Below are 21,986 nucleotides of genomic sequence, written 5' to 3'. Positions count from 1 at the left end.
AAGGAATGAATGGGTTTAAACACCACTGGATACTTTATATCATGCAGTGTCACAGTGGTTTTCAAGCTATTCAGAGAAATTGTGGCGGATCTACTGTACAGATATTTCTGGAATGTCATTTTTATACCCCTCGGGTGAGGTGATCGGTGGACACCAGTAGTTAAAATAATCAGACTCTCATTATCGCACAACCCGCAGGAGCCGAGACATAATTCAGTGCTGGGGAGATGACAGGTGCCTTTTCTTCATGAATGGGAAGACTTGTGTTTGATTGAGACATTCTTCAAGGCTCTTGTTTGCCAAGAAACAAGAACTTTATTTCTGAGATGGCTTTTTTCCTCTCTGTAATGATAGTTGTGGTCAGAAGTTCCTGGTGAAGAACTCATATTCATGTTAAGTAGATGTTTGTGCTCCATTCTTTGCTTTCTAGGCAAAACCCTTGGATATTAGCATGCGTTTTTGCTTTATTGTCTCCTAGAGCTGCAAGCTTTTGACAAGGTGGCTTTTCCCATTTTGTCATGGAAAATGATGAATGTTTCATCGCTCATTCTTTTGTATATTCTAGCTCTTTCCATAAGCAACTTTTTTTGAGCTGCTTCCACACCAGAACCAATGCCTCTATCTTAAATTCACCTGACCCAATCAATTCACCTCAAGCTTCTCCGAGCCAATCGTAAATCATGAAAAAAATGGCTGAAAAAGTGACAACAGTGACAGTAAATAAATGTTTGTTGTTTCTTTCCCTTCCTTGTTTCCCACCCTCTTTCTTTCTCTGCTCTTTGTAATGGATGGGGTATTGTTGGTGCTGCCCTCTGGGCAGGGAGAGTTGTTTACTTGGGTGTAAAGTCCCCCGTCCACCAAGGGTCTCTGTAGGGGATGTTCCTGTAGCAGCCTCACTCCTAACCTCCCTATAGCTTCAAAAGTTAATAGCATGGAGGTGAAGTGATTTATATCAGCGTCTGCACCACCACCAACAGACTGACTTCTTTGTGCTCGTGGCCTGCTCAACCAGCCCTGTTCATCAATAAAGATCACATTTAGAATTCACTCCAAACTCAGTAGATGGTGATTTAATTTCTGGAGAGCTTTTTCTAAATAAATAGTGAGCCACGCTTCAGGCAGTATGACTGAATTTTCACTGTTTCTGCCGTAAAACTTTAACACAATTCAACACGGTAGTGTCAAATATCAATATGAGAGGTAAGATGAAACCAATTTCTCTCATTTTCATCTTTAGATTTTGGGAATTAGTGGATGAAAATAAACTGAACATTGAGAGGGACTGTATGTTCAGTACTCTGAGAGGAGGTTGCCATTTATTTTAAGCTCTGCGAACAACAGTACAGTAAGGCATTTCAACAGCCCATTCACACAAAGTCATTTTCATGTGGACTTATAATGACATTCACCTGAGGTGTTGCTTGTTTAGTTTGTTTGGTTCCCTTCAGACTGAACACAAAAGACATGCTTTGCAAAAAATTACCCCTCGATTGCAAGCTTGAGATAAATGTCAAAAAAAAGTAAAAGTATATATAAAAAACTATACTCCCAGTAATCATAAAGAATTCATTATTAGTTTAGACATTCACATATGGCATTTCTGCAGTGTAAATGTATTTTTTCCCCATACTCTTATGTGATGTTAAGCACACCTTTGAACAATAGGACATTTTCAACTGGGTAATCAGTCATGTAAATGTTACCCCTGAATAAGATAAACAAATTAGCACGTCATAGCAGCTCACATAAACGTGTTATCTGGTTATTTATTATGACGGCATTGCACTTGTTCCAACAGGTCTTTGAACTGGATCTTTCAAGTTGAGATTACAAGGTGTCTTGTTTAGGAATGAAAAATGAGTTGGTACTTCTTGGCAGCAACAGTTTTCATATTAGTTTTTTTGGGTTTTTTTTTTTTTTGTGAAAGAGAAATCTCAGCACTGACATTAATCCCTGTTGTATCAGCCTGTGGTTAACAAATGATAGTATATCATCTCCTTGTGTGTGTGTGTGTGCATTCTTCTCAGTTTGGAGTATGCCAGCACATTTTGGCACTGTAACATAATATTTACCATAGAGAACTATGGCAGGGCTGCAAGATTCAATTTAACCACAACTGTTTACAGCTGTCAATATGGGGACCAAAACCACAATAAATGCATTAAATTGCATCTGGCCTCATGTCACAGAAAATAAGGTGAGTGGACAGGCTGTGTAGGTGATGCTGGCTCTCACTATTATTACATGGCTGTGTCTTAAGGGTTGTCTGGGCTGCTGTCCATTGGATTTAATCAGCCTCTATTACCTGCTACCCTTTTCACAGTTAAAATAATCACCCACAATTACTGACATAAAGGGGAGAGCTGACATGAGAGTCAGAAGCAGAGAAATCGCACACAAGTAATTTCTCTCCACCTTGGTTGCTTACGTGGCTTTTGATGTTTTGTGGTGTGTAATAAAAGGATTGGGGGGTGTCTGGTACCCCTGCCCCCCCTTTCCCCACTGCAGTGTGAACAGTGGATATGGAAATGGCCTTTAAAACACACACAGACAAGTAAATGTAGAAGACACAAAATGCATGGTGTCATACAAACATACAGTACACACTTGCATAATTAAACAACACATTTAAGTATTTACAATGCATGAAGACACACAAAATCACAAATACAGAAACGTGACAGTGAATACACACACACACACACACACTGCCAATGCAACTATTAACTAAAGAGGTTTGTACACTTTATTGTACACTGCAGATGAAAGAAAAAGTGAAAATAATTTAATAATTGGACACCTCTAAAATTAAGAAAATAGAACCACGTGAAAAGGGGCATTGTGATCTATTTTAATCCTCAACACGCTGCTGAAAAATAAGAGACGCCATTAAATCTACCTTTGAAATAAATGGAGCCAATTACTGAGATGGCTGGGATCTCTGATGAAGCTTTTGTCAAGGCAGACAAACATGATGGAGGGACACTCAAAAGAAGGGCAAGGAACAGGACGTAGACACGGGTGATATCAAACAAAAATTATGCCTCACATGAAAGTTAAATTCACATAAATGTTAGTGGCGATGGAGTTGTGATGCAGGGTACAGAGAAAACACTGAAACCAAAATTTGCCTATTTGGAGAGATAAAGAGCCAATGATAGCAGTCAGAGCCACATGAGAGCGGCAACTAAAAATGACCCACACAATTAAAAAAAAAACATGCTAAATGTAGACAATATGAACATTAGTAGCAATCATTACCAAGAGGGTTGCTCAGTTACATTAGCTGTTATGTGTTCAGGAAATAAGTCATGTTGAATGGGTTTAGGAGAGTTGTTTTGATAATGGCGTTTGTTGAATCTCTCCTTTTTTAATTATCGGGTCAGAGGGTAGCGGCTCAAACTCCCTCTCTTTCATCCCTCTTCACAACAGTGAGTGCTGCCGACCCTTCCCACAGCAATACAAAATGCTCTGTACCTATGATTTAAAACATAGCCTCGATTACTTTCGTTGAAGCTCTTTCCTGAGAGCAATTTTAACAAAGAAACTCACTGTCAGAATGTAAAGCATATAAATAAGGTGTTACTAACTGTTTCTCATCTAACAACTTCCCTTTTTTAGAATTTAAACACAGGGATCTGTTTGACAGGGGATTAAAATCTCCAAATGAGAAAATGCAATAAACAAGGACATGTGTCATCTGATGGCCTCTATATGCCGATGACCTTGTTCTTTCCTTGCAAAAGTTCATTCCTTGTGTTTGATCGATTCAGGAAAGGACCAGACCTTACACAGGGAGCTCATACATGGTTTTGGGCACAACAGCTTGTCAGAGGCTAAAGGTTAAGGCCACGAGTGTCTGTCGAGGCCCAGACACAGGTCAGAAGGTCTCAGTCAGGGTCAGGACCTCAGGTGACCCAGAGTCTGCGCTCACAGTTGCGTATTGCATTCATGTTTCTGTGCACTATTGTCACTGTGGCCTCCCTCCAGTTATGAGGAACAGGGCTTATTTTATGAGCTTTGCTTAAAAAACACGATTTTGAACTAATTATATGCATTAGAAATAGTAATACATTATTTGTATGGTGAAGCTACATTTGCAAAACATTCATTAGATGTTCATATGCTCTCTGTCTGTGATTGGTGTTGACAGTACTTTTTACACACCCATTGAGTGTAATAACACAGTTTTACAACCATATTTAGGTACTTTATCAAATCCAACTTTGTGGTGAAGGGAAAGGTCATAGCATCAGTTAGAAGAAAAGAAAAAAAATTTAAAGAAAAATGTTAGCATGTAATGATGATGATTGTTCATTATAATCATTATATACTGAGAAAACAATGACAAAGGAAAGCCAGTCTCTGAAGCATATGGTAATTTCATAAAATCACCACGTTAGCTTTGGAAATCACTTAAAGATTATCTAACAGGTTAACAAGTGAAATGTAAGCTGAACACATCATCTGCAAAGCAGCCATTTTAGTCTCAGTTGGTGCGTTAAACATAACAGAACATAATGTGTACTGCCACCCTACTGTACTATTCATTCCTTCATTACTATTTTATATATGCGTATGATTAACACTCATTGCGTGGCTCGGCTCCCAATCTCTCTGTCGGAGGCCTCCACTAAAGACAGCTCAAGCTTGAGAGATTTTTTTCCAGTCATTTAAATTTTTGCACTTCCATTTACCCGCCTTTTAATTTAGCGTATAATGATGCCATTAGAACAAAATCCATCTGGAAGTTCTGTTGGGAGCGGTTAATGTTCCATGGCTTTTTGCTGCTAATGCCATTGCGCCTGCATTGGCAACACATGCTCTGAAAGCAACAGATACATTCTCTCCCAACATCATTACAATCATGCCCATGTCCAGGATAAATGTTGCTGCTTGTTCAGGACTATCATACCTGCAATGGGATCGTAAAACACAAAGAATATACAGCAGGCTGTATCACCGCCAATGAATTCCAGTTTTTCAAGCCATTTATTCATGAACCAGTGGTGTAAAAAGTGCATCTCTTACCACACACAAAGGTGACAGGCAGTATCATTTTAAGAAGTGAAGCTAAGAGAAATTAATGATACAAGTAAGCATACCAAAATTTAAACTTGCTAGTTTTTAGCTTCAAGAGTACACACAGTGTTTTGTCACTTTTGCTCCCACTGTTGCCATTTAAGTGACCCCTCTCCCATCCACCACTGAACCGCCCTGGACAGTTCATCCTCTGTGATATGAAAGCCTGAGAAAAAAGGCATAAAATTGTTTTCTGTTGCAATTTAGGTGATTAAGTACAGTGGATAATTAATTGGAATAACAAACAATTTCCACCATGGAGGATAACTGATTAGCCGTGCTCCCCGAAGCTGCCATGGCCTTTTTATCCTCTCCGCTTCAATTATGTTAATGCTAACTTTCTCTCCCAGAAATTATTGTGATTAATTTTGTCTTGTTTTGAATTACAATAGCACTGGCTGCTAGCACTTTAAAGCATTCATCAATTCCCAATTAGATTGGTGGGCTCATTTGTTCCAGTATTGCTCAGTTCTGTAGCACTTTGTGTTTAATGCGCTAATTGGTTGAGATTAAAAACAACTAACCTCTTGTGAGAAGAGAAAAGTTATTCAACAGTTACATTAGCATAATTTACCTCAGGATGCTTAATCAAACATTGCCACAATAATCATTCCAACTGGCTAACAACTGTTGTCAGCAGTTGGATACTAAAACTCTAAGTAAGTTTAGGTTTCAGTTGTAATGGATGTAGTGCCTGCTGGCTTTCTTCAGTTCTGAACATCTTGCAAATGTGTTGTCTGTGCTTATCTCCAGTCATCCAGCATGTCTAAGACAGTATGGTGTTCTTTCGATTTCTGCATTTTGTGTCTCTTCAGTGCTTTGTTACAACCACTCGAGCAGCATTAACAGCTCACTACTCCATTAACCCAAGACTTGGATTGTCTCTAACTCATTTACCACCATCAGAGGATCGACGCTTCAGGCAAACATGAGTGGGGTTGGATATAAGAAAAAAGAATGCTTTCATGTCCCGATGTGATCTCTTCAAATGGGACCTGGAACCTGGGAGTGAAATATTGTTTAGCTGCATGTACCGCACAAGCTTTTTCATCATAAGATGAGAGATGCTGGTGTGTGTAAGCTCAGAAACTGGTCTTGAGAGGTTTGGTAAAGAACTGGGTTTGTCCAGATCAAAGGAATATGAACCTTGATCATTGCATCTATCAGAGCTCGCCTATGGGTTTCTGCAGTCTGAACTTTCTATAATCAAATGGGGGGTTTTTCCCCATGGAACCAGTAGTACAATCATCATCAATATTCACACCAAGATTTCTAGATAAGTGCTTATTTTGTGCGCTTGCATATTTCCAACCTTACCCCTTACTCGTGCATCACACTACCATGTTGAGCCAACAAGCTCTCCAAATGATGCGCCAAAATGCATTCTTCATCATTGTACCTTAGAACAGCATGTACAAGTCTTTTCTGATCTGGTGCCACAGGACGACATCATTTGCTAGTAACTGCCAAAATCATTACAAATTAGTGTAAGGAAAATGAATCCATTTTATGATCTTCTACGGTAAAGGTTTAGTTAAGGTTAGGCATTAAAACAACTTGGTAGAGTTAGCAAAAGACTATGTGTGGGTTATTTTTAACTACTTCATTATTAAAATGACTGTCTGGCTGAAGTTTGGTCACAATTATGGTTAAAACACACAAACAGTGTATGCTGGCTGGAAATGGGGAATGAACAGTCATTTCTCAGGTCAAAATCTGATGTTTTATTGACCTATCCATCCAAACCACCACCGCCCCTCTTCACCAGTGGACTTTGTGGCTTTGTAACAACATTGCGCTGCTTCTTTGATGAAAAATATGATCATTCCTTCGTCCTCTGCACTTGAATGTAAACATGTGTCATTTTAGGCCGTTTCTTAGTCTTGTCTTAGTAGAAAATATTGTGAAAATTCTAATTTCTCTTCAAGTGAAGTTTATAGATGCAGCAAAGGTGTAGTTGTTTTTTTAAATTTCCACCACTGTAAAAGGTCTTCAGATACACAGATATTGTAAATGGTGAATGAATCTAAACAGCCGGAACATCTTTATAATATACTTCATATAGAATGCATCCAAGGTTGCACATATAACATTACAAGACCCAGAAGGAACTGGATGTTGTCACAAGTGTGGATAAGTGAGTATAATGACATCTAGTGTGAGTAACACTGAAGAGGTAGACTATCATCTCAGTTCCCATGTTGCTTTAACCTCTTTCATGTCTCAAGTGCTTGGACACTGGCAAAATCTATTAGTACCCTTTTAGAATTACAATGTGGTGAATATCATCCTATCTAGTGTTTTGTTCAGGTAATTCATAGAGCACTTTGAACAATACTGAAGCATCAAGATGGAAACCATTGTGCCTTGTGTACAAATGGACACTTGTTTATTTCATTGCACACTTTTCATCTATATGGAAATGAAATGATGCACTCTCGAGCCTTGTTTGCTTGTTTGTCTTGTCCAGCAGGGACAATGAAAGGAAAATAAGAATTGCCTGTGTGCTGGGAACTTTTGCAGAGGCAGCTCTCATAGCATTATTTCAGGGCAAGAGGAAAAGAGGGCTGAATGAAAGAGATGTCCAGTGTCACAGGCAGTCTAAATTCTCATTTTGGTGAATAGTACACAGGTTTTTGAGGGTATGATTGTACTGTTTGTGCTCATATGTGCATGCTTCCTTAAACATAAAATAATAATTTGGCCATATAACCTGCCTCAGTTGTTAAAATATTGGTTTTGCTTGTCTCCTCAGGGGAGAATAAACTGAGTGAGCCATGTATTTCTACTAAATAATAGAGCATTTTAAAATGGGACTTGTTTTAACTTTGATAAGACAAAGATGTGTCAGATACTGTTGGGATATGAATGATTTCTTCTTTGAGAAATTCAAAATTTAAAAAATCTTATACCGCCATTCTTAAATATTTAAAAACTGACACATAGGATGAACTTTTGATTCGTTCACGAGCTAATTCACGAAACGTACGCAAGCTACTCAAGGTTCCGAAAACAATTTGGTATAACACTGCAAGACGCTAACATTTTTATAACACTACACAATCGACAGTGATGTGGCCTATGTAACATACTACATCCTAGTTTTCCACTCTTTCATGCATTTTAAACCAATTAATAAAAAGTTGTTAAGTTTAGTCATGATTATGATTATATTTGCTAATGATTATTTTGGATGGAGGTGCATCATAGCAATTCTTTGATTTAGATTTTTATATCAGTATATTGGAGGGAACATTTTAAGCATATTTGAAGTGTGTGTCTGAGAGAGAGAGAAAAACATAATTATTGCCCTGTTTCACTGTCAAGTAAACTAGGTCAAAATTCATTCTGTCTGTTTCTGTGAACTTGTAGGTGTGGGATGATGTGGGACACTGCACACCAAGTGACATCAAGTAATAACTTCTAAAGGCAGCAAATACACAAAATAGCAAGAGGGGACTATATTTTATAGTTCAGAAAAATAGGCAGAGTGGATGGGTAATTTGAAGATGTAGTTATTATGAATAAAGAGGGCGATGACTAAGCACAGAGGGACATCAGAGTAATAATTAAGGAAGCGAGCTATCTAGAGAGACCATTTCTGTTTAATATCTGCCTTACTGGAATGAACGTGCTGTCACTCTGATCCCAGCAGTTTGTGATGATCACAGCGGGTGAAGAGAGATTTCTAGCACTTTAATCAAACACAGATGAGTGACATCATTGAGTCTAAGACAGGATAAATCACTTCACACTGATGTTGAAAATGAACATAGACAATGACACACCTTTATATTTAACATGTTGTTATTTTAAATTCTACAGGTGCAGGCTGTTGACAGAGGAAGAGAAGCATCTTCAGACCTTTCAGCTACATCTCTTCCATTTCCTGCCTCAAACAGTGGACAAAGAGACCCTTGTCTGCTGGTCATGCAAAGTGCCATTGGGAAGTTAAGGCGGGGAGAATTAGGAAGGGGCAGGAACAGGGCTCCCAACTACAAGGTAACAAGGGAAAACCAATCCCTCCAGGAATTATCCTGATACTGGAGCCACAGGGCTCACCAGACAGCGGATCAATGGGTCTCTCCGGGGAGGAGAAGGAAGGAGGAGGGATCCAGAGAATATTGCACCAAAGAACGTGTGCCACACTGTGTCCAAATTACCCCCAAAGTTGTGGGGGATTCTGTTACCTGTTCAGATGTTTTAGTTTGAATGTTCACTTGCCTGTTACGGCTGTATGCCCGTGCCGCACCTACCAAGGATCAAGCTTTGGAGGTAGTATCACAGATTACAATGGCACCAAATTGTCCAAGGAGTTTCGTTCATAATGTAAAGCACAAGTCAAGCTGGATTTACACAGTGTGCTTCAAAAAAAGGAAACATTAGTGTTCACAGCTGCTGTGCTTTGGTTCAAATTAGATGTGAAATGGCTTTAACAGATATTTCAAACACAAAACACAAATACAGGCATGTGCAGGTCAGCCACACATTTGGAAAACAAGCAGATTTGGAAACAGGCACATTCTGATTAAGTTATTAAACTGAACAGACACACAAGCATTTTCAGGTTGGGGCCTGAATGGAAGCTGTTCTGGGTAAAACATTTTCACAAATGCATCAAAACTCATCTTTTCATTTGATTTTGCTCGTGCCTTTTACAGTCAAATAGTGCGTGTACATCAGCAGAAACGCAAAACATTTTCCTTATTCTTGTGTTAATGCCTCATCATGACTGGTAACATTTCCAAAATGGTTTTAACAATATGAAGCTAAACACAAAGGACTTCATTCATTCAACTTTAGTGATGAAAAATCACAGTCCACCTACTTATTTCAATGAGCCCACACAAAAACAGCACAGGGTTCAAACTTGCTTAACTTTTGCCACAATAAAATGCCCAAGCACATTGCATCCACCACTCGGATTTGTCTAATCACAAAATGTAACTTGAAGTAGCGGTCCAACTGTTTATCTCACAAAGATTGAGATGACGGATTAAATGATTTTCACATTGAAAACTTACCATCACAGTTTTATGGTGTGCGTTTGTGTATGTATGTATGTGTGTTTTGGTAGTCACGGATCTACAGCTCAACCGGCCTTCCTTTAGTATTTCATTGTCAGGAGACACAGGCATCTTCAGGAGTCCATCGTTGATCACTCCAGCAAGTTATACTTTCAAAAAATGTTTAATAATATGCTGCAGCTTATGGAAAATTAGTATTCTCCTCCTAAACCTAAGCCTAGTTAACAAAGTTTTCAACAGCTTTTCCACTGCCGTCGTCTCCAGGGCCTACCTGTTAACCTCCAGTATAACCAGTTTCAATAAGACCGAGGCTCCCTTGTTTTCCTTTATTCACCACCACACATTGCTCTTCCCCTTGCCTGTTGTCTGCCTTTATTAAAGCATTAGGTATCTTCTTTGAGCCAACACACATTGGAAATCAAAGAACAGAACACTCTTGGTCCTCGCCCTCCTCGTCCCCCACCACCATCCCACCCCTACAATGCACTCTTGTCTAGTGCCGTGATTCGAGCGAATGTCATCATCCAACATCTATGAATGAGTGGAGCACGCCACGTCACATATTGATCCACTCCCTTTGTGAGGCCTTCTAAGCTTTTGATAATTAGCATCGTCCATTAGCGACTTTGCTGAGCTAACGTGCCCATTAGGAGTCAAAGCTTCTGTTCTTTTCTCCTGAACATTCATTTGGCCCGGATTTTCTTCTTTTGAAGAGCATAATAAGGGAATGGTAAAAATGTGTTGTGGACAGATGAAAAGTGGAAAATATAAAGTGGGTGTTTAAATGCATTAAAAGGCATCTAGATTTAATTAACACACTAGATAGCTGGCAGCTTTGTTCATATGCTGCAAATGATCGTCCTAGCAAAAACCAGCGCTATAATTTTGAGCATTTTATTAAAGAGAGACTTTGCACAGGCCTTTTGCTTTTCACAGCCCAAATGCATAACTTCTCTTTACTTTGATGCTAAAAGTAACCTATTTGAGTCCAGTGCCTTTACTTATCCCCTTCTTTTTTTGTAACTTGCCTTCATTTGGAGGACAATATGTGTGGTTAGGGTTTTGTTGGCACCAAACAAACAATTTCCTCACTCAGACTGAAGATATTGATTTCGTAAAAGTGCACAACAGCAATAGAACACCATGAGATAGCAAACTTTGCTGATGACACTTTGGCAAGAATAAAGTGTTTCAGAGCTATGCAGAACATGAAAAACTAGTTTCAAACAGAATATGTTGACACTTCATGGAATTGTTCCTTCCGTGGTCCAGACCCGAGTATTGATTGCAGCACAAGAGGTTCACATATACCTGTTTACTTTCTCTGTTTACTGTTTGCATTCCTCTGGCAGACAAAGATATTATTTCTTTGTTGAGGACCCTAGAAAAGCGGCCGCCCTGCTCTCAGTGTTCGACCTCAGCACCCACTGTAGCACTACTGATATAATGAGGGACTGTGGAGAGAAACTACCAGCGGCAGTAGAGGCTCTTGGTGAGGAATCCAAACAGCCAGCTTCCACTCTCGCCCCTGTGGATGCCGTTTTGGGATGCATGCGTGTCACGTTGACCTCACTGACCATCGGCTGGCTAAGAGGGGAAATGAGCGCAGTGTATGAGAAGGAGGGAGCACCAAAGTAAAGTGCTCACCCTGAGCCATTATGATTAACCATCAGCAGTTTTTGTGTAATCATCGACAATGTGCACATAGCAGAATCCTGTATGGAAAGAGCTGCAGAGAAAAATCAATCACATTATATTACTGTGGACATGCTTTATTGACCTCTGTTGGTGTTCACACATTTCATACTTGATTTGTATCTACTGGCGGCCGTTTAGAACAATGTGGGCAATTTGGGCAATGAGGAAAAACAGGGCAGTATTTTCAAGCCCGAAGCCCATGCTTATAGATTGAGTGCTACTTTATGAAAAAGAGCAACCTATTTAGTTGCACTTCCTGCATACATTTTATGAAATATCCAGAAGCGTTGGATGGAGTTGTGACCTCATTCAGGCCTATCATAGAATATTTGTAGTTTGGACTGACTTGCTGTATCTCCATGTATGGCTGTATAGGAACGATTCCAGACTCTCCAGTAGCTGAGGCAGACAACAGTAAATAAGAGTTGGACATCTCATTATCTGAACACCAAGCCATGACAGCTGCATTCATCCAAAATGCATTGTATTTAAAGGTTAAGAGTAGTTATGAGAAAAGTAATGTATTATTAAAATACCTTTTGCAGTGAAGTACCTTCAGATATATTTTCTTTGGTAATGAAAGGGGGATTCAGTGGAAATGTAGTAATTTGGAGGCCCAAGCTTTTTCTACAAGCTTTTATTCCCCTTCTTCTTCTTCGACGATTTATCTGGGGAGAGGGAAGAGCTCACAGCTAGCGAGCAGACAGTAAACATTTTGTTATAGTCAGAACCATCTCTTATTACTGGTTTTTCATTAAAAAAGAAAGCCTTTCGAAGCATTCAAAGCATTTCGGTGGATGAAGATGCTTCACAATTTTCTCCCTCTCACCCTCTTTCTCTCCTCACTATACCTGAATCCTTTCTCTTTTTGATGCTGTTAAGGGAGTAATTGAGTGCAGAAAATGGCTTGGCTTATTTGGACTGAGCCTGATCCAGAAATGATTAAAGCTAAAGGGGCTTGAGGTATTCAAAGAGAGAGAACGACAGAAAGAATATGGTTAATGCTTTTTTCTTTTTCCATTTTGTGAGGCGAGAAGGAGACGGGAGGGGTGGTCAGGCTGAGCAGCCAGACAGGTTGGTGTTCGAGGGGACTCAGGGGGGGTGGGGGTGTGGGGGTTGCACAGAATAGCCCCTACTCATACCCCTATTAAAAGCGTCAGGATTGTCAGAGATGGTAAAAAGACAGGAAATCACTGTAAGAAATGAAGCTTCTTTTACCAATTACTGAATACCGAGTGCACACCTTGGAGCTCTTTGTCCTCTGTAGCACCAGTACTCTGTCTCTCTGCCCCTCTCTCTCTCCCTTTTTCTTTCTTTCTTCCCACCTCTCTCTCTTGGCTGGCTTAAAGCCTTTGAGTCAGATGCATTAGCACCAAGGCCCGGAAAAGAGGCAGCGTTTTCAAAGCCCAGTTGGACTCACTTCTAGCCTATCGTTGTGGCTCCTTTTCAGGCTTTTATTCGCAGACAGTAGGGGCAGGTCTGAAAAAGACGCCCTCAACCTCTCCACTCAAACATTTATCTCTCCCTTTTTTCCCTTGCTACAGCAGAGATGATTAGCAAAGGGAGCCATTTACTGATCCGCAGCGCCTTTCTGTGCAGCATGTTAAAAAATATAAAGGGACCACATTCAGCTTGTCTGATTAACACACACCTACACGGTTGTGCACATTCAAACACGTTTTCTCAAACAAACACGCAGTACGGGTACTCAAACAGACACAAATCTGTATCATACAAATTAGCTCTATGTGTTGTTATGGGTGACAGCAGTGTTTTTTTTTTTTTAAATCAAGTCTCTTTTTTCTTATCAATAATTGATATGAGTGTGAGCCTTTAGTGCAGGATTTGTCAGGTCATTGAGTTTGGATAGATGAGCCCTGTCCTGCCCTCTTACCCCTGCCATGACTCCTGGGACCTATAAACACCCCGCAGACTGGCTCTCCATCCTACCTATTGACCAAGTCAGTTAATTACTTCCCAGTTAAAACAATACCAGATAGCTAATGTGGTCAGTAGAGACAATTTAATGCCTGTGGTTGTGTGGGATTGTAGCCTGTTCATGTGTGTAACAGCACAGCAGCGCTCCAATATGAGTCCAAGGAAGCCATCTTAATGTTGTTTCACATTATGGGTTTTTTTCAGGATTGTTGCCGTGGATGCGGTTGTGCTGATAGCCACTGTTAATGGTGTCGTTAAAGAAGATATAGCTGCCAAATTAGAGGTTCACAGAGCATATTTGCCAGGGCAATAACTGCCTTCAGGATTCATAACGTTGTTAGTGGGTTTTCATAGACCGTGCTGACGGATGCTGTCGGCTTGTTCGGGGTTTGCTCTTATCAAGACACATGAGGATATTATTATGTAAGATTACTCATTTTCAAGGGATTTAACTTGGGGTCTGTTCCTTCGCTGCCGCTCCCAACACCCCAACCCTGCTCCACACCAATCCCTTTACATCGTCCTCACCTCATCTGTCATCCCCACAAGCAGACAGCATGGGACACTTTTCAAATCACCCAGTGTTTTGCCACAAGCACTGTTTGCGATGCTAATAGGATTTTCATTTATTTGGAAATGTATTACTTCATTTTAGCTCCCTGCATGAGTACAGGTATTTTTAATGGTTTTAGATTTTTGGCTCGGTGTTAATGTCAACCATCAGGAAGTTGCCAGAGTGTGTGTGGGGTGAGGCATCACTGCTCTCTGGCAGCCATTTGCAAGGTTAATGTTGTAGAAAACAACATCCATCTCTCTACTCCCCCCTCTCAAAACAGTTTCATTAGTCCTAGCGCTCTGACCCCTCTTCTTATAGTCCAATATGACATGCACCATACTATCAGCGAGTGACGCAGTCAATAAGTTTTTAAGTCTGTGTTGCTGACAAGTTACCTAGCTTGGTGTTTGCAGCGTGTATATTTTAAAACACAAGGTCAAATTGGCATCATATGTGCTGCCTGGCCGTCGTCCATTCATCCTCAGTTAGCTAATAAATAAGACAGGCTGGAGGCACTGACTATCAATAATAATAACAGAGCGAGTTTAGTTTGGGTCCCTTTGATAAATGAAGCCTGTGTGCTTTTGTACAGCTTTGTTTGGTGCTGACACATTGGTGTTCTGAGCAAGTGAATTTCAGACAAACACTTTGATTCAGGGGATTACATTAGTTAAACAAATATCCAACTGAATCAGAGCCATGGTGATGTCTCTCCTATTCCATCTGTACTGTTTAGTTCTCCACATTTAAACGTTCACATTTAGTCCTATTCACCCAGTCTTCGTCAAAGAAAAATGTCTCATAACTAGAACATGTTATCCTAATAATTAGATAATAACTTAAACTAACAACATTTGAACTGAATCATCTGTGATCAGGAAATCCCGTATTTTAACTACAGAAATAATATTTATCTCTATAATATTTATATTTACAACAAATCATGGGATTTTGTAGAAACTCAAGTCTGTGTCAACACTAAAACAATGAAATGTGCCTCTAATCGCAATATATAATATATATTATAATATATATTATTATAATATATAATAATATTCTCTCAGAGAGTAAACAGAACCAGGGTTTTATATTGTTCGTATCTTTAAATATTTAACTGAGCCGATGGGCGTCAGTATACTGCCAGCTGGTCATTGTCACTTAGATGCTGCCACATAATTGATGCTGCTGTTTTCTCCCTCTGCATGTGTCAAATGTATTTTTGAAATGGACAAAACAATGTAGTGCAATGGTTAGAGTCTGACACATTCGTAAAATGACCTGTGGGTAATCACTAAGTAAAATATGCTTAAGGCTGAGACAACAGAAATGGGTAAAAAAGCACTGATAAATCGATGTGCTCATTGTGAATTCCATACTCAATTGTGGCATTTTCCAGGGTAAATGGAATTGTACATTAAAGTCTGAATATGCCTGACTTTGCGGGAGTGATATATTTTATTTTCCCTCTTTCTCCCACAGATGTGGCCTGTGGAAGCCACAGTATTGCAGTGCTTTCAGGGAAAAGGCCATCTTTAGGACCTCTTGATCAATCTGTGACCTTTAAGTACATAGCCATCTCGTAAATAGGAGGGTGCGCTTACAGAGACTTCAAAAGCAAGGGGACCCGATAATTTCAAAATGGAGCGTTGTGGAGTGGCGCTGGTGGGGAGTCCATAAAAGCCTGCCTTGTTCTCTACACACCTCCTCTTTGCTCCACAACAACCAGTTAGGGTAATAGCTCAAGGGAGAAAGGGGAAGAGATAGAGAGAGAGAGAGAGAGAGGCGGAGGAGGGAGGCACGGACGGATAGATGGATGGATGGATGGATGGATGGAGAGAAAAAAAAGGTAATTACTTGTAATCACTGGTCGAGGAAGAGCTGATGATCACTACAGTATAACAGATTGTACTGTTCCCTGTTGAAAAACACTGAGAAGACCGGATGTGGCGTCGTCAGCAGGTAACGACCAGGAAATTAGTCAGTAACCTTAAACCCTCCTAGCAATCATAGAAAAACTCTCTTTCCCTCTTTTTCTCCTTTTTTCCCTCTTTCTCTCTCATCGAGAGGAGTTACATAAATCTCAGTGTCCCTCTCAATAAGTACTGTATAAGTAGGGATTATGGGTCCTTTATTATATTACAATCTTTTTTATTTAGATTGGACATCAAGTAGAGGCAAGTAGCTGCGGTTCAACAAGGACGCAGGGTGATACAAACAGAAATATTAGAGTGAGATCCAGAAGTACTTAGGCATTATGCCTTATTCTTTATTTTAAGCTGAAATATATTCATGCAGCAAATCTGCCTAATACCTGCCAAAAATGTTTCTTTAGTTAAGACAATTCAGTTTGCCTTTGAGTTAAACGAAAGCACCAAGTCAAATTCAACCTGTGTACACGAGGCAATGAAAGCCCTCCAGCAAAATGTGGTTTGTTTTTTGTTTGTTTTTTTATACATGCACTGCAATGAGATTCCCCTATAATTTCCCTGCAAATAGCTTCAGTTATCTGAGTCTGGCTGTCCAGCCACATTATCAATTTTCTGCTAAAACCATGTATTTCAAACACAACATTAATTTAATGAGAGTGCCCCAAACCATTTGGTAGAATGTGTCTCAACCTTTTCCAGAAATTACTGTACTTTGATTGCAGCAACTATTTTACCCAAACAACAAATTTTAGTCCTTATAATAAAGGAAGAGACAATAGCAGTGCAGCATAGGCCAAACAACAGATATACTTATGAAAAAGCATGACCTTTGTTTGGTCATAAAAAAATAAATCTTTCATACAAAGTAGTGAAAAATTAAGTATAGGTTTATCCTGACCGTTTTCACAAGGCCACAATAAATCCACTTACTCAAAATGTACTCAAATTATATTTGCAGCAGTTAGGTTTCAAATATCAAGCAACTTCTGCAATTAAAATCATCAGTGCAGGTGTATTGTCACACAGGGTATCACTTCTATTTCAATGATTTCTTATACTGCCTCTCACATTCACAGTGGTGAGCTACCAAAAGTGTAGACCTTAGCAGAGCCAGTGTCACAGGAAGCCTTATTGATTTTGAGCAGCGTCTTCCTTGGTCTCTGTGTGACTAGACAGTGGCCTCGTCACAGTGGGAGTCTTTAGTGGATCAATTGGGAGCACTTGCTGTGCTTGTACCTGTTTGTAACTGATAAGACAACACTTCAGAGAACTGATAATGATTAGCCAAGGATAAACAAAGCAAATCAACATGGGAATACAAATATGGAAGAGAATTAGACTGGAACATTGATTGTGCATTTTAGAACACAAAATAAAACTGTAGTAATATTTCACTAAACTCTTCACAAATATTAATCCAATTAGACACTGGTATATTTAACTGCAGACAAACAATCCAAACCACCAACAAGAACCTAAATCCTGGGGCTGATAACTGCACTGCAAGGTTTTCTTGGAATTGCGTGACATGGTCTATAAAGTGGCCATGTTTGTTGTGTCACTTAAGACTCATGAGATCATTGCAGTTTCATCTACAACCCATAATGGAGACACAGTGAGCCCACATCCTGATCCTGCCTCAAATGAAAAGGGACTCATGAGATCATTCAGTCTTGACCTACATGCTAAAGAACATTTCGCAGATGACCCTGCTAGACACAAAAGTTACATCAAAAATGGTGGCACGGAGCATTTGAATGAACACCGCATGTTATTTGGAAGTAATTGAAAATGTTGAAATAAGGGGACATAAAATATGACTGAAGTCAAGGAAAGAACGATATCTGCGGTCATGTGACAACACTAGATTGTCATAGGCAGCCCGCCACTTAAAACAGGTCAGATCAAAATGTGCCGCTGGGACTTATGCCTTCTGTCAGTGTTGCCAAACAATACCACCACCAGTGGAGGTGTAATTCTCACTCTCAGTTTGTTTTCAAAATTACACTATCACTAGCGCATTACCCACACCCATGCGGTATCCTGTTGTTGTTTCTTTAAGTCTATCCTAGCCATTGCATAGTTTTTGTCAGGGCCATTCAAAAGGAATTACCAATAACACTGCTAATAATAAAAGGCTTGTAATGGATACATGGGGGGGTTGTCATCTTGCTACAGTTTAATCTGGCCTGCAGGTACTCCGGCAGTGGAGGACAGGTAACATGAGACTCAAAGATTCGCTGCATTAGTTCTGCTTAGCTAACCGTGAATGCTAATTGCAGGAAGAACAAACTACTACTCTCCCCTCCTTTTCCTCTCTCCTCCCACTTGGCTGACAGTAAAGCCTGCTGAGAAGCAAAGAGGGTGTCATACAGCTTTGCTTGGAGCGGAAACAAAGAAGGTTGTTCTCCAAGCAAGATCCAATATGTGGAGGGAAAATAGTTCAACATACAGCCGCTGATTTCCTCGTACCCGTCATGTTGTCCTGTCATGTGTTATGTACAATGAAATTGTGCTGGGGGGGGGAGGGTCCACTAAGTTTTTTTTCTGCACTAAATCTTACCCAAAAGCATCGATTTTAACTTTACCATGTCAGGATAAATAGTTAATGTATAAGTAATAACAGTAATATAATAACTAATGTTTATTGAGCTCCTTTTAAGGGGCAACCTTCAGAGCCACTTCCAACCAATGTGCTAATGGTAAGGATGCAATAGTTAAATATTTAAGATTTTATCTGTAATTAGACCATATATCTGCAAAGCATTTGTCTGCAGCAAATATTCCTGAGTAAATGAAATTGTCTGGAACACAAACTGAGAAGTTCTGTTAGCTAAAATGTGAAAACCATCACCCCGCATAGTGTTGTGTGATCTCTCTGAAGTAACCAAAGTGTTACGGTATGACCAAAAAGGTCAGGGTGCAAAAATAATACCAGTCCATGAAAATAGAGGAAGGCTAAAATCTCAATTTAAAAAGTGGACCCCATTCAGAGAAACCCAATTATGATGTGCCTTTGTGACAAAACAAGACAATGAAAGAAAGAGGGCAAAGAATGGAAGAGTTAAATCCACAACTAATACCGATACTGATACTAATCTGTGGGCAAGGTCAAAGACCCATTTACACACCAGAGGCTATAAAGGCTCAAAGGTGCTGGTCAGCCTGAGCCGCCAAAGCTGTGATCACTCTCTGAGGTTCTGACCTGGGCAAATGAGAGGCCACTACCCTAGTGGCAACCACTATCTCCTATCAGTCTTCTGTCCAAACATCTATAGGCTACCTGCAGGCCCTTGGGCAAGAGCTATCATATAGCCACTGTACCGAGCACTCCTGTCTTTACCTTGCAGTGGAGATTTATTGTAATTAGAAGATTCCTTTACAAAAGCTTGGGATCAGCGTTTCTTCAAGCATCTCTGTGCGGTCCCACGGGGGACACCCTTTGATCCTGACCTTCGAACCCCAAGGGTTAAGCCTTCCCTTTGCAAATGAGTTTGACATGATGGGCCACTTCCTAATTGGCCAATTGCTCAGTGCCTCATTTCTGGGTCCTGCTGGGTTAACAAGTGTATGTTTTCCTTCCCACTCTCCAGTTCTTGCCACACCAGAAACGATGGTTTTGAACTGAGTCTATTCCCCCCACTATGTAGATTCATACACTTGCTAAAGAGATCTGTGATGTCATCATGCGTGAAAAAAGTTCATATGGTCCTTCTAAGCTGTAATTACAATCTTAGATGACAACAGAAAGAGATTCCCTGAAATGTCTCCAGTCCTTTGGGACTTTAAAATCCTTTGAAATCAGTGTTGTTTGTGTGTTCCATTGGGATTCCCTCATGTTTCTGTCTTTTTTTTTTTCACTCTACCTCCCACTGTGTGTTAGCCTGATAGTGCTGAAGGCTATAGTAGTGCTTAACCCATCAGAGACATTGGGAGACATCACTGGTGGTGTCGAGTCCCACCCTGCAGCATGTGGTTTGTAGGTTTCTGCTCCTCCACACCTCCATCTTTTTCCCAATCAGATTAGTCAGAGGAAAGGTTGTTGCCAGTGTGCCCTGTAGGCTTGGGGGAACAGGTGGCCAAGTGCTGAAATGGTTTCTCTGCACTGATCTGCAAAAACAATTCCGCATTCTGCATCTCCGTTTGACTTTGAGATCACAAACATCTGAAAGTCGGGGCAGCTATATTACATCAAAGCATCTACAGCTTTGGATCAAGTCCATTACACAATACTTACATTTTTAATCGACTCAGTCGTCGAAAATTAATTGAAGTAACGTAAAGTATTGCGTAACTTATTCTGCAACAGCATAAATAATGTGTCCTGTTCCCTTACATTGCAAATATAGTTCAACAGTTATCTGTATCCATATTGTGAGACATCTTTTAAATCTACCTGCAGAGGTCACTCTGATGGATTGCCCAGTAACCTTTCCCGAGGACCTCTGTAGGGTTTGTTCACCTGCAGGACCATGGGAATCTCTACAGGTAAAATACCCCCTCCCCAGTACACCGAGAACGTGCCTCACCAGCCGCCTAGCACCAAGACGGATTGTTTAGGGGTGCAGAATTAGTCAGGTCAGGGAATCCTTGGCCTGAGGCGTGGCTAATTACTTTCTAATGTGACGACGATTCTTTTGAAGAGATGTTTTCTCGCTAACCAAATCCCTTTAAAAGCATCTTGGGGGTGCAAAGGGGGCCGAGAGGGAGAGCGCTGTGGCAGGCCACACCAGGACCAGAGGGGGGACTCAGGTTACACCCTGCCTGCCGTGATGCATTGTTGGTGGGACGCCTAGGCTCCAGTGCCCCCCTCAACCTCCACCACCTCCATCCTCCTCTTCCTCCTCCTCTCAGCACTGTCCCTCAAAGAGAAGCTGCCGCAGAGCTTTGCAGAAACTCTGACACCAGTCCAGAGGATGCACTCTGCACATGAAACCTTACACTCAACTAATGGTTACAAATGTGTTTTCAAAGAAATCCCAGGTCTCCCGTATAAACCATAGAACCATGCTGTTAGATGAGCATATATGCACACGCACACTCATAGCACATACATGTGAGCACACTGACAAACACAATTGGGGACAATTGGTGCTGATGAGCAGGAAGATTTTAAAAGGACTGCATGAATGTTGAAATATGACTTTTTTATTTTAGTTTATTATTTTAGTTTACTAGAAACCAAACACATTATATTTAAACTGATGTCGGGTTCTGATTTTTACTACCATAACAATAGCACATTAAAAATTTATTAGAATGATAGCCAAACATATCAACAAGTCGACTCTTTGAGGAATTGCTTTTACAAATTGCAGGTGGCTTGTGGCATTGAGTGACACATCACACAGATTTCAGCAACCCCTTCCCTTCTTTCTCCCATTCCCTCAAAGAGAATGTATTCCCTTCCAGGGGAGTGATCCCTAATTAGCTGTCAGGTGATAGTGTGCTGCTTTCATTGTGCTCCCTGCTGCTGTGCTGCAGGCTATGTGGTCAGCAGTCAGCTTCAGACTGAAGTGACAGATCATCTCTCTATACACCAGATCCCTGCAGCTGAAAGAGACCACTTGGTCCTTACAAAGAGATCCCAACTCTCCATATTAAGAAGAACCCAATATCAAATCTCATAACAAACACAATCACTGACCCAGAAAAGACAAGGGGAGCACTTGAGAATCTGTGTCCCCTCTCACAAATAAAAACAAAAGCCAGAGATACGTTTGTCTCCCATCAGTAGACTACTGATTACTGGATTTG

The 21,986-nt window shown here is 40.4% G+C and overlaps 1 protein-coding gene across 2 annotated transcripts in view; it reads left to right on the top strand.

Annotated features, from left to right (window-relative positions):
• ikzf5 (IKAROS family zinc finger 5) overlaps positions 1-21,986 on the top strand; it is a 143,318-nt gene that overhangs the window by 78,944 nt on the left and 42,388 nt on the right. For both annotated transcript variants that reach the window (XM_046402062.1, XM_046402063.1), the window contains one exon: positions 8,908-9,084. In XM_046402062.1, coding sequence (XP_046258018.1) covers positions 8,908-9,084 — 177 coding nt within the window. The remainder of the gene's footprint in view (positions 1-8,907; positions 9,085-21,986) is intronic.

This window comes from Scatophagus argus, chromosome 10 (genome assembly GCF_020382885.2).
Source record: "Scatophagus argus isolate fScaArg1 chromosome 10, fScaArg1.pri, whole genome shotgun sequence".
NCBI classification, from domain to species: domain Eukaryota; kingdom Metazoa; phylum Chordata; class Actinopteri; family Scatophagidae; genus Scatophagus; species Scatophagus argus.
This window is presented reverse-complemented; position numbering and strand designations above follow the sequence as displayed.